The sequence below is a fragment of the Equus przewalskii genome, chromosome 6, assembly GCF_037783145.1.
Source record: "Equus przewalskii isolate Varuska chromosome 6, EquPr2, whole genome shotgun sequence".
Classification (NCBI taxonomy): domain Eukaryota; kingdom Metazoa; phylum Chordata; class Mammalia; order Perissodactyla; family Equidae; genus Equus; species Equus przewalskii.
Window position 1 is genome coordinate 68999422 of NC_091836.1, and position 13409 is coordinate 69012830.

Below are 13409 nucleotides of genomic sequence, written 5' to 3' on the forward strand. Positions count from 1 at the left end.
AGGAGTCGCAGGTCTAACCCCGCCTGCTGAGAGCCGCCTCTGCTCGCCTCTTCAGCAGCCCGCTTGCCTGCATGTGACTTGAAGGACCCTCCGTGCCTGTTCCTCTTCCTCCTGCCTTGGTGGGGTCTGTCTTCCTCCCTCGTCCTTGCACGTCCGTCCGTCAGTCCGTTCGTCCATCCACAGCGCCTGCTCGGCTCACACAGGGCTGGTTCGGGGCCCTGGCCTGGGGCTGTCCTGACCCGCCAGCGCCCAACCAGTGGAATCAGGCTGTGGGGTGGGGATGGCTCTGGGGATCTTGTTGCTTCTGACTCCCCAGGACCGTTGCGAATCTCCCTGCAGTCAAAGGCCATTATGTCACTGGACAGTGGCCAGAGGGGGAGGACCTGGGCCAGCTCACTAATCACTTCCAGGGCCAAGCAGCTTTCTCACTCCAGCTTCAGATGCACACTTCCCTTGTCCCAGGGGGGAGATATTCGGGATTAGGGTCTCAGATCACCCCATGAGGACACCCCATGCAGCTGGCTGAATTCTGTGGGGCAGGGGACTCGGTGGGCCTGAGTGGACATGTTTTATGGTAGAAGGGAACTCCTTGTTCTTAGAAGCAGTCTTTCATTCTGAAACCCGGCTCCACACCCCCTTCCCCGCCCACCCTTCCTCTGCCCCTCTACTTAGATTAGCTGCCCCGCCCCATCACAGATCCCTGAGTGGGGAATGTGAGCTGACACTTCCTCGCAGAAGAAGGCTTCAAGGTTTTCTTTTCCAGTAAGCTGAGCCCACTCCTTCCTGTGCAGAAACAGGAACGCCTTCTGAGGGTAGTTCTGTGGGTGGGGTTTCTTGGGCTTGTTCTTGGGGGATTCAGAATATGCTGTGAAACTACTGGTGGCCTGGCCTCTCAGTGGGAGTATGTTCTTCCTCTGGCCCCAGCCACACTGCCCCCCAAATACCCCCCTCAACCCCTCAAGAACTGGGTCACTTTCCAGCCCTTAGGAGTCCAGATGTGGCCAGTCCCAGTGCCACTGGTGGGCATCCAGATGTGCCAGCCTGGCAGGCCTTTCTGCCCAAGGCCGGCCCCAGAGGCCAGCCTCTGACCCCTCTGGACAAGCCTATTCTCCCCGCCCTGCAAACGTGCCCTGTTTTCCTTGTGTCTCCTACCAGCGATGACGACATTGTGTTTGAGGACTTTGCCCGCCAAAGACTGAAGGGCATGAAGGATGACAAGGAGGAGGAGGAGGATGGTACCGGCTCTCCACAGCTCAACGACAGATAGACGGGGCCAGCCCCCTGTGGGCAGCCCAGGTCCACTCTCACGCACTAGGATGCTTACTTGTCTTCTTCCTGTTCCTGTTCCCCCTCCCCTTTGTTCTTCCAGTTTCTACCAGGGGGCCCCAGAGGTCTTCCAGGTCACCGTGGGGAACCTCTGGCCTCAGGATTGGCCCCACATCACCATGCCGACAGGGCCACATGCACCCCTTTCACCCCCTCACTGCAGTCTCCATCCCCCCTCTTTTCCTGCTGACCCCCCGGAAAGGCCACCACGGCTCTGGCCTTGGAATTTGTCTTGGGATGGGGAGGATGGGGCATGAGGGCTTGGAGGGGTGGGGATGAGGGCTCAGGACACGTGAGAGGATGTCCACAGTCGCAGGTGGATAACACAGTTCTGGCAGCTAAAAGATGACCACGTTGAAGCTCACCCTCTTCTGGCTGGGCAGGGCAGACCTGCGGACAGATTCTCAATGCCTTTTTGCAGTTCGGACCCACCAAACACCTCTACCCTCCCACCCCCGTCCCCGCCCCATGTCCCTCTGTGTCTGACAGTGACACTGGTCTGTAGACCCCAGGAGTGCAGAAAAGCAACTGGACTGACTTTCTTACCAGCAGTTACCTAGTCGAAGACAAGCAGTGTGAACTAGCTCAAGTCTGTTTCAGCATCGCCAGGATGTAACATCCTAGCTACCTTGTATCTTATGCGTGTGTCCTGTCTATAATATGCAGAGAGAGAGAGAGAAGGGAGGGGCCTTCAGAATGCACGGACCTGGACCCGGCAGAGGGAGCTGAAGCTCCTGAGGAGGTTTCCTAAAGGGTGGCTCTGAGGGATGGGGGCAGGGGCGGAAAGATGAGCATCTGCCCTGTTCGCTTCCTTTGTAGACTTAAGAGCAATCAGCCATCCCACGGGCCAGGGTCACTGGCGTCCTCTCTCCCCTCCTTGCAGTTCTCCAGGGTGGGGCTGGCCCTGCAGGCTGAGAGAGCACCTGAGGCCACCGCGCCCACAGTCAAAGGGGTCCTTTCTCAGAAGGCAGTAGGGTCCATCAGGATACCCTGACCCAAAAGGAAGGGGACTGCTGGATAGCAAGGAGCCTTTTGTTTCCTTGGGGAGGTGATGACCTTCCAGTAATTCCCAGTGTCATGGGTACCCAGTGATCTCTGGGCTGGTATTGGTGTGACTGGGCCCTGGGCATTTCCAGGGCAACAGGGCAGGCAGAGGGTGAGGTAGAAAGTGTTAAAAGGTATCTGTTCTTGTCTGGCCTTTTGATGCTCACTTACTGTGTGACCTTGGGCAAGTTTCTTTCCCTCTCTGGGCCTCAGTTCTTCACCTAGAAAACCAATGGGATTGACCAGATGATCACAAAAGGCCCTCCCGATCTCTAAGAATTTGTGAATATTAGAGCTTCTGGCCTGGTGAGCAGAGCCAGGGCTGCTGACTGTTACATCTGCCTCCAGAGGGGATTCACTGGACCCCGGAGGTGGCAAGGCCTTGGAGAGCTCCTAGCCCACTGCCCCTGCCCTACCCCCTCCAGGGAAGGGCCCTTCTTGGGCCTCTGGGGGGTTGCCTGTGGCCAGAGCTAGCAGGACTCTCGGCCCTGGGGCCCGAGTGTTAGAGAAGGACAGAGCTTGTATCAGCTAAGGCTTGGGGGTGGGGGTGGGGGGTTGTGATAGGGCCTCCAGTACCTCACAGCCCCCTGTGGATGCAGACTCCCTGAGGTTCACCTGATACCCAAGCAACTATGAGGATCTGTCCTCAATGCCTGCTCCCTTCTATCTCTATCCCACACTTGCCTGAAAAGGGAGACCACGAATGTCATCATACAGGTGGGGGTCTCAGCCCTTTTCAGCCCAGCCCCACCTGGGGTGGACTCTGTAGCCATTTCCTGTGGTGATATTACCCTGCCCGGGCCTGACACTGCACCCAGCCGTCCCTTCTGAATCTCACGAAGACTCAGCCCTGGGGACCTCTACCCCAGGTCAGAAGCAAGTCAGCTCGGGCAGCCACACTCCCCGGGCCAGTCCTGCAGTCGTAGCCCCTGTGAGAGCTTGCGGGGCAGTTTGCACCTCCTTTGGGCTGCTGTAGAGTTGAGGAAATGCTGGAACAACACGTGGCAAGCATATGCTCTCCACCGTTGTCCCCTGGAACCTTTGGGGCTGGTACAAGATCCTTTAGGATTTGGGGCGGCCACTCCCCTCAAACCTCTTTCGCCATCCCTAACCCACGCACACAAAAGATTGTCAGGCTGGTTTCTTGCACTTCCTCCATCTCAACATCTCACTCACCCTTTTGGGTTTATCCCAGTGTTGACTTGAAGCGTCCACTTGCAGGAAGCATCGTAGCCCCATGCAGCCTTTCAGTCTCGGGGCGCAGGAGTACAGAAGGGCAGTGGTCACGTTCATTTGAATATGGCTTAACCATCCCTTGGCTGACAGCTTCTCTGCTCAGTGACAAGCACTGGAGACACAGAGATGACCAGTCCCAGCCCCTGTCCTCAGGAAGCTTATGGTCAGAGGAAAGTTACGGGGGGAGTAACAGGGGGCCATGGCATTCAGGGCTCCATGGCTGCTGCTCGTCCTTATAGTGCCTTGACGTGATGTAGAAACGGTGCCCCTTCCAGGTGGATTCTGCTCGTGTTAGAAATTACAGCTTTGTGAATGGCGCTCAGGCTGGAGGTTAGCCCCACTTGCCCCTGGGCCGGGCACCCTCCTGCACAGCTGGGCGATGCAGCCCAGTGGGTGGGGCACTCAGGCCAGAGCGTTTTCTTTGGCCTCTTCCTGAGAGAAAGGCCCAGATCATCTTTCCAAGCTTCTGGTTGGCTCCAGACCCCACTCCCGCTGCAGCCCCCTACAGAGTCCTTCTCTGTAGGCCCCTCTCCAGCTGGACTCAGCCCGTCTGGAGTCAGGTGAGGCCTTGGAGTGAAACTGAGGGTAGGGAGCCCCACAGGGCCCCAGGCACCAGCCCACAGTCTTGGCTCTTTCTGTGCACACATTTGGGGCCTGTGCTGGCCATGCAGCTCCACCCTGGGACTTTCCGGCTGGCCGTGGGGGTGGCATGTAGGTGGCAGTCTGGGCAGCAAGGAAGAGCACGGCTCTGGTGAAAACCCCCAGGCAGAGGGCCAGCTGGACTTCCTCAGCATTCCCATCACGAGAAGAGTTCAGTCCCTGTGAAGCTAAGGACTGGGTTATTTGGCGGGACTCCACGGGCCTCCTTAGTCTCAAAGCCCAGACACGCGAGAGTGGGATCCCTAGGGGTGTTGGCTCAGCTGGGGAGTTGCTGACAAGCTGCTTCTCACGTAGTGCAGTGAAGAGCGTGCTGGCCTGCAGGTGCCCAGTGCCCCTCAGTCCTGGCTGTCACCAACCAGCTATGTAGCCTAGAGAAGGCACTCAACCTATTGGGCTTGAGCTCCCTAACTATAAAATGGGACAGTAATCTCTTTCCCACCTGACTCAAGGAATTGTGAGGCCCGGGTGAGCTGAAAGTCAGTGGAGATGAAGGTTGGCTCTGTTAAGTTGCAAATGGCTGCACAGGCCACGGCACTGCCACTGCAGGGGAGTCGCCCAGGGTCACACAGGAAGTTTGCTGTGGGCTGAACCCTCCTCCCACCCATCCTCATCTCTTGCCCCCTTCCCACGTAGGCGGATGTCAGCCAGAATGAGAAGCAGCCAGTTAGGCTTTGGTGGCCCAGCCGAGAGGGAAATTCACACTATTCAGGAAAGTTGTGCCCACGGAGAGTGGTCCCAGCAACCAGGACAGAGAGACAAGTGGATATTGTCAGTGATTGGGACAGGGCATCTTGGACCCTCCTAGGCCCGATGTCACCCACATCTCCCATCTCTCAGACCCCACAGGAAGCCTTGGCTCTGATCCTAAGTGAAGGAGAGCCACCAGCCCCCCAGCCCAGAGAGGGCTGAACCACTGCTCCATCAAAGAACCCAAAAGGTGAGGTGGAATAGAAATTGCCTGACCTTTCCCTTCAAAGTCTAAGGCCCCCTCCAGGATCAACCAGAACCTACAATTCTTCCTGGTAACACTTGGGAGGGATTCTGGCCACGGAGAACCCAGGCCTCGTCCCCTGAGAGCTGAGCCCCAGCTGACCCGTTCCCCAGTGGACTCAGCAGCCCACAAAGGCAGCTTCTCTCCTGCCAGGGACTGGGGACTGGACATTCCCCACCCATCCCACAGGAAGGCATTAGGCCCCAATATTGAACTCTTACAGGGTCTCATGGATGTAGGCCCATACCTGTTCTGATGTTTTTCCTTTTAAAGTCAACAAGGACCAAAACAGACTCCCCCTTGTTCCTAAGCCTGCATCGGGCCAGGCATTTTGCCATCCTGGGCCACGCAGCTCCATCACTTTTGTCGTCCCTCTAGGACTGAAATGGCCTACCCGTGGGGCAGGATCCCCAGCTCTACCACTCCCCTGCAGGGTCACTGCACAGTGGCTTCAAAGAGAGGCCCGTTGAAGGGGGAGCACCCTCCCCCCATCACTGTCTCCCAACTCCTCACCCCGAAAGGGAAGTCAAAGCACAGGTCCCCAGGACCCATGATCTGTAGACACTCTGACACACTGGTTTTCAAACCAAGTGCTGTGGCACCTCTGGTGTTCCACAGAGCTCTGTCAGGGGCTGCTAAGGTGGGAAGGTGGGGGTGGAGGCAAAGGCTAGGTCTCCAGCCCTACCCCCACTCCCACTTCCACCGGAACAACTCTGCTTTTATCTGTCTTGCCTGTTGAGGTTTCTCCTTCAAACTTTCTTTTGAAGAAAACCTTCAAACCACCATTCTGAGGTTTGATCTTAAGACCAGCAAGCACAGGTTCTATTCTTGCTTTTCATGTAGGAATGGCTCCAGCATCCCAATACAAAGTATCTTTGTATTGGAACTTGGGTTACAGACCCAGGCCCAAGCATTTGCTTATTCACACGCACACACGCCCTCGTGTACACATTTGATGGCTTTGTGGCCCACTGACCCTGAAGCTCTGGCCTGGGTTGATTCGGGCAGGGGCCTGGTGCTCAGTGAGGATGGGTCTTGACCCTGATATGGGCCCATGTCTCGTGGGGGACATGAAGCAAGGAAACAGCCCCAGCCCCACCCCAGGACTTGTGTCTGCACCCCAGGATGACACCTCACTTCCCTGGCCCAGACCCACGGGATGACAGAAGGAGCAGTGTGATGGACAAGGAGAAACTAGAGTCAGGGTCTTCCTTACATACAGCCACATGGATGGAAGTCCGGGGTTCCATCAAAGACACATTGAGGGAGGACCTTGTGACAGAAGTCCCTCCTGTGAGGGCACGATCTCCCCAGAGACCTTTCAGGCAGACAGTTTCCCTCGAGTGGTTCTAATAGGCTTCCACTCCCACATCTGTGAACAACCAGGTGTGGGGGCAACAGGAGGGTACCTGAAGAGAGGTTGGTCCCTTACCTGCAGTTCCCCGAATTTTCTCCCTGCTTGCCTGCCCCTCTGCCCAGACCCCTCACCGGGGATGACTAATGGGGTGGGCACTTTGGGAGACTGGGACAGCCCTTGGTTAAGAATCTTACCTGGGACCCCCACCCAGGGTATTCTAGGTGGAATGTGAGGCTCAGGGCACAGCAAGCCACGTGGCATGGGAGAAAGAGTGCCAACTGGTGTTCTCCGTTCAGTCTGAGTGTGCCCTTGAGAACCTGATCTCAGTTTCCCCTTGCATAATTTAGGGGTAGTGCCAGGCTCTGCCCACCTCTCAGATATTACTGCAAGGGAGGGTCATAGGAGGGGTGGGGAGCCTCACCACTCGGGGTGCAGTCCTGGCCTGCACTGCAGAACGTGAGTCCTCAGGGGAATGACTGTAGGATGCACTGTCTTCCCTGGGCATCTCTGCTCAGTGTTAGGGTCCAGCCACAGAGGCTGTGAGGGGCCTGCCTCTTCCTACCCATGGGAACTGGTGCTCAGCCAGGCACAGTGACTGTGTGTGGATCCCGGGCACAAGGAGTGACAGGTGGCTGGGACAGGTCTCCAGGTCTATGGGCCTTCTGTTAAGTGATTATTTTGTGACACCCTCATGCCTGGGCCACCTGCCAGGTGTATCTGTTGTACATGTGGCATTCCTTATTATGTCAGATAAGTTATTACAGTTTATTCAACTCTAACAGGACAAATGAACTAAAGAACCATAAATAGGAGGCCATTAAAGGTCTTTTGTGACAGATGCTGCCTCTGCTTTTATTTCTGTCTCATAAGCCCATGGCAGGACATAGACCAGCAAATGCTGTCCTGCTGCCCTGGACTGGCGGATGGGGTCCGTGGCTGGGTCAGGCATTTTCTTCCCTTGTCTGTAGCCCCAAGCCCAACCTGGTTCTTGCACCCCCTTCTGGAGACTGCCAAGAAGCTTTGTCCTCCCCTCTTTGCTATTTACCTTATGGCCTTGAGGATTTTGCCAAGCCTCTGATCCCTCTCAGACACCACTGGGTCCTACGACCCCTGGTTTGCTCCTGGGGTGAAGCCATCCCATCTTCTGTTTGACACTACTGACCACTTCAGCTGGAGTCCTGCCTCAGTCCCAGCCCTGGTTCTCATTCACTTCTCGAATCCTGCTCTGCTGGGTCTCTCCGAAGTCACTTCAGTTTTCTCTGGCTTATCTACTCCCCGTTCCAAAAGAACATGTGGGAGAGTGAGGATACAGGTGAGGAAAATGCAGAGTTATAAGTGATAATGTACTGTATTAACACAAAAGTAGCATGCCCGTGAATGTAAGACTTCCCTAGAAAATTAATTATATATGAAAAACTTTTTTTTTTTTTTACATCCCTGTAAAATAATGGGCAACGTAGACCAAAGCATTGCCCTCCTGGTTGACCAGAAGGTGTGCTGTTTCCTCTGATCCTCTCTTCCAGCCAGAGAAGGGTAGTGGGAAGACACTGACGTTTGAATCAGGAGACTTGAATGAGAGCTTTTGTTCTGCCCTCCCACGTGGACTGTATCTGTCCGAATCCAGATAAACAGAGGCCATGCCGGTATTTCAGTAGCAGGAACTTAAGAGAAGAAACCAGTTCTCAAAATGTTGCAACAGGGGGCCGGCCCTGTGGCGCAGTGGTTAAGTTCGCACATTCTGCTTCGGTGGCCTGGGGTTCACCGGTTTGGATCCCGGGTGCGGACGTGGCACTGCTTGGCACACCATGCTGTGGTCGGTGTCCCACATATAAAGTAGAGGAAGATGGGCACGGATGATAGCTCAGGGCCAGTCTTTCTCAGCAAAAAGAGGAGGATTGGCAGTAGTTAGCTCAGGGCTGATCTTCCTCAAAAAATGTTGCAAGAGTTGAAAGGGCAAATGGGATGTGAGGCAACCCAGAGATCAGGTAGAAGAGGAAACCACTACCACCTGGAGGGGGAAGGACAGGGGTGGAGGAGGTGTTACGGAGCTGAGGAACCAGGGCAGAGCAGCAGGGACATTGAGGGAGAGGGTATCTGAGGACTCCAGACCACAGAAGCAAGACAGCTGTTGCTGGGGATGCTGCCCAAAGTAGAGAGAGTGGGAGAAACAGTCTGGTTTCTCCTTTCCTCCTGCCCTCCAGTTTCATGCCTGTGCCTCCTGTTGGCAGAATCTAATTAAAAGCTAATTTTCGAGGAATCTTGGGGAATGTAGTTGGCAATGGTCGGTGCTCTGAAATACAGAGAAGGAGGCTAGGGGATTAGATCGGAGACCAAACAGGCAAATCACCAGCTCTTCCTTAACCTTCTTATCCAAAAAATGGAAGTAATCATATTGGCCCGGATACTTGCAATGTAGAAGGAGTGCCCTGACATCTAAACAGGGTTATAAACATGGGTCTTTGTTGTTGCCTCTCAAGCTTTGGGCTTTTCTCCTGCTGTCACCGTCTTCGTGGTGCTTTGAGACTTCATTTCTCTTAGCTTTTTTAAACTCCAGTAAATCAAAATAAACTGGAGAGCAGTTTCAAATTTTGGCCAAGACAGAGTAAGTTCACTTCAGCCTCTTTCCTGCCGATTACATAAAAACTTTAGACAAAAATACAAAACATAACAACGACTCTGAAAACTAAACAAAAGCAGGCAGATGGTGTGGGGGAGTCAAAATTTGGAGCAGTAATCTGCATGGGGTGAATTGCCCTTTTCCCCCCTCTTTTCTCTTGCGGATTTGTGCCAAGATTAGTACCATCACCACCAAGCCAGAGTCTACACAAAATAACATTCACAACGTCCAGGATACAATCTGAAATTCCTCAACATACGAAAAACCAAACAAAAAAAACCCCAACAATGAAAAGGTACATTGTTAGACCGGATTAAAGAAACAAGATCCAACCATATGCTGTCTGCAAGAAACTCACTTTAAATATAAAGACAAAGATGAGTTAGAAGTGAAAAGATGGAAGAGGTAACTATGCAAACAATAATAAAAAGAAAGCTGAGGAGGTTATATTAATATTAGACAAAGCAGACTTCAGAACAAGGAATGTTACCAGGAATAAAGAAGGACATAATACAGAAAATAAAAGCGTCAATTTACCAAGAAGACATAACAATCCTAAATGTATATGTATCTAATAATGGTGTTTTCAAATACATGAAGCAAAACCTGATGGAACTGAAACGAGAAATAAACAAATCCGCAACACTCCTCTCTCAGTGATCAACAGAGCGAGAAGACAGAAAATTAGTAAGGATAGAGAAGACTTGAGCAGCACTATCAACTAACTCGACCGAGTTAACATCAATAGAACATTTCACCTCAAAACTATAAAAGAGGCATTTTTTTTTCAAGTGCACGTGGAATATTCACCAAGAAAGACCATTTTCTGGGCCTAAAAAAAATCTTAATAAATTTAAAATAATTTAAATCATAAAAAATATGTTTTCTGACCATAACAGAATTAAACTAGAAATTAATAACAGAAAAGTATCTGGAAAATTCACAAATACTTGGAAGTTAAGCAACACATTGCTAAATGAGGCAAAGAAAAAAACCACAAGGGAAATTAGAAAATATTGTGAATTAATAAAAATGAAAACACAAATAACTAAATTTATGGGATGCAGCTAAATTATTTCAATAGATGAAGAAATGGAATTTTGCAAAATTCAACATCCAATCATGATGAAACAAAAAAACTAACTCTCAGTAAACTTCCTTAATTTGATAAGGGGAATCTACAAAAAGCCTATAGCTAACACTGTATTTAGTGGTGACTGAATGTTTTTCCTCTAAAATTGGGAACAAGGCAAGGATCACAGCTCTCACCACTCCTATTTAACATCCTACTGAAGACCCTGGCCAGTGCAATAAGGCAAGAAAAAGATATAAAAGGTCTGCCAACTATAAAGGAAGAGATAAAACAGTCTTTCACAGACAACATAATTATTTACATAGAAAATCCCAAGAAATCTACAAAAAAGCTAATAGAACTAATAAATGAGTTAACATAGGTTGCAGGATACATGATTAATATAGAAAAATCAATTGTATTTCTGTATAATTAACATCAAACAGTTGGAAATTGAATTTAAAAAGGCAATGCCAAATAAAAAGATGATACCATTTATGATAGCATCAAAATGAAATTACTTGGTATAAATATAATAAAATATGTGAATATTCCCTATGCACATCTCTAAAGCACAAAATATTGATGAAAGAAATCAAAGAAGACCTAAACAAGTCAAGACATGTACTATGTTCATGGATTGGAAGGTTCAATATTGTTAAGATATCAGTTCTCTCCAAACTGACTATAGATTCAGTGCAGTCTAAGTCAAGATCTCTGCAGGATTTTTAAAATGTAGATAGACAAGCTGATTCTAAAATTTATATGGTAAGATAAAGGAACTATAATAGCCAAGCGATTTTTAAAAGGAAGAACAAAGTTGGAGTTCTCCACTACCTGAACTCAAGACTTGCTAGAAGCTACAACAATCAAGACAGTGTGGTAGCGGTGAAACAGACGCCTACGTAGGTGGAATGGAATCCAGAATCCAGAAGTAGACCTGCAAGGATACTGTCAATTGATTTTCCAAAAAGGTGCAAAGGCAATCCAATTGTTGCCTTTTCAATAAACAGTGCTGGTGAGGACGTGGAGGAACTGGAACCCTCATACAGTGCCACTGGGAATGCAAAATGGTACAGACACTTTGGAAAACAGGTTGGCAGTTTCTTATAAATTTAAATATACTTACTATAAGACTTTGCAGTTCCATTTCCAAAAGAAATGAAGAGTAAACCCGTACATGAACTTTAATAATGGCTGTATTTATAATTCTTAAAAACTGGGAACAACCCAAATGTTCTTCGACTGGTATGAATGGATAAACTATCATACAGCCATACAGCAGAATACTACTCAGCAATAAAATGAACAAACCAGCCATACCTGCGCCAGCATGGATGAATCTTAAATGCATTAGGTTAAGTGAAATAAGCCAGACTTAAAAGGACAAATATGGATAATCCTATTCATATGACATTCTGGAAAAGGCAAAACTATGGGGACAGAAAACAGATCACTAGTTGCCAGTGGCTGTGTTTGAGGGTGAGCTGGGTACAAAGGGGCAGCAGAATGGATTTTGGGAGTGGTGGAACTGCTCCATATCTTGATTGTCAAAATCAACTGTACACCAAAAAGAGTGTTATTCAATGCAAATATCTATCTCAATAAAAAAGCAAAAAAAAAAAAAAAAATCTAAGCAATTGAAAGCTCACCAACAGCAAATAATATTTACTGGGCAGGTACCCTTTGCCGAGGAGTATGCTGGGCCCGGCAGACACAGATAAGATGATCTCTTCCCTGAAGGAGATTTCAGATTCATAGGAGGATAAGGTGTGACAACAAAGGCTTGGGATGGCAGTTGATGGATGTTGGAGGTGGGGGCTGACGTGTACTCATGCCATGAAACCACTAAGGAGGGGCCATCGTGCTCAGCTGGGGCGGGTGAGAAGGAGAGTAAGGCAGGCTTCCCAGAGGAGGAGTTGCTTCAACTGAGTTTTGAAGGATGAGAAGGAAGTAGGGAGGTGAGGAGAGGCTAGGGACATTCTAGGAAGAAGGGATGGCACGTGGGAAGCCTCAGGGGGTGACAACCTGGTACCTTCAGGGAACTGTAAGGACTTTGGTGTGTCTAGGATGAAGGGAACCGGAAGAGCTGGCAGGAGGTGGAAGCAGACCATGCCCTGGGGAGGGAGGTTACAGGATAATCGGTCAGAAGAGCTTGGTTTTTATCCAGAAGACAGTGGGACAGGTTTTAAGCAGGGCAGCCTCAGGATCAGATTCATGCATTTTTAGGATTGCTCTGGCTGCATTGTGGAGGATGAACCAGAGGGGGAGGTTGGAGGCAGGGATCCAGCTGAGAGACGTGGAGGCTGGGACCACGAGGGGAAGCAAAAGAAGGACGGATTGGAGAGGTGTTCAGGGGTAGAATAGCCAGAGCTGGCCTCCATCCGATAAAATACTGTCTCTGCACCTTTGCACTCACTGTTTCTGCCTAGAGTGACCTTTCTAGGCTCTTTACAGGGCTCATTCCTTCTCGTTCTTCAGAGTAAGCCATCTTCTCAGAGGGGTCTGCCCAACGACCCCACTTAAAGGACACTCTTCCCCATTGCTCTCACATCGCTCTGTTTCTTTCTCTCATAAGAAGTATCTTGCTTGTTTATTTACTTGTTTATGGTCTAAGCACATGAGCTTTGGGTTCTAAGCCCAAACTGGCCCTTTATTAGCAGTGTGACCTTGACCAAATTATTCATCTTTATGTGCCTTAGTTTCTTCATTCGTAAAGTAGGAATAATAATAATATCTACTTCATAGAATTGTCATCAGGCTAAAATGGGTTAATATATGTAAAGTGCCTGGAATAATCCCCAGCTTCTTCCTAGCACAGTGCTTGGCACATACTAGGCGCTTTATAAAATACTTGTACTTGTGACTAAATAAAAGAAGGAACTTTCCCACGTTCACCAGCAGATGGCGCACGCAGGCAAAGAAAAGTTACAGCAGGTTCTGCTCTGACACACATTGGCCACCAGATGTCGCTGCAGTTCCCTAGGTCAAGGAACCAAGGCCCGCGACAGGTGGAGCTGGTGGCCGACGTCGCCCAGATAGGACGCTGGACAAGTATTCCAAATGGAGGGCCAGAAAGGTCTAACTGTATTAAAAACTCAAAGTT

At 50.2% G+C, this 13409-nt stretch overlaps 1 protein-coding gene across 12 annotated transcripts in view; it reads left to right on the forward strand.

Moving 5' to 3' along the window:
* ARRB1 (arrestin beta 1) overlaps positions 1-7450 on the forward strand; it is a 76364-nt gene extending 68914 nt beyond the window's left edge. For 9 of the 12 annotated variants that reach the window (XM_008543011.2, XM_070624129.1, XM_070624135.1 and 6 more), the window contains one exon: positions 1156-7450. In XM_008543011.2, the coding sequence (XP_008541233.1) occupies positions 1156-1267 (112 nt within the window). In that variant the 3' untranslated portion in view covers positions 1268-7450. Of the gene's footprint in view, positions 1-55 lie in introns of all 12 variants that reach the window. The other 3 variants (XM_070624130.1, XM_070624132.1, XM_070624134.1) reach the window with 1 other exon arrangement.
* Positions 7451-13409: the final 5959 nt, after the last annotated feature.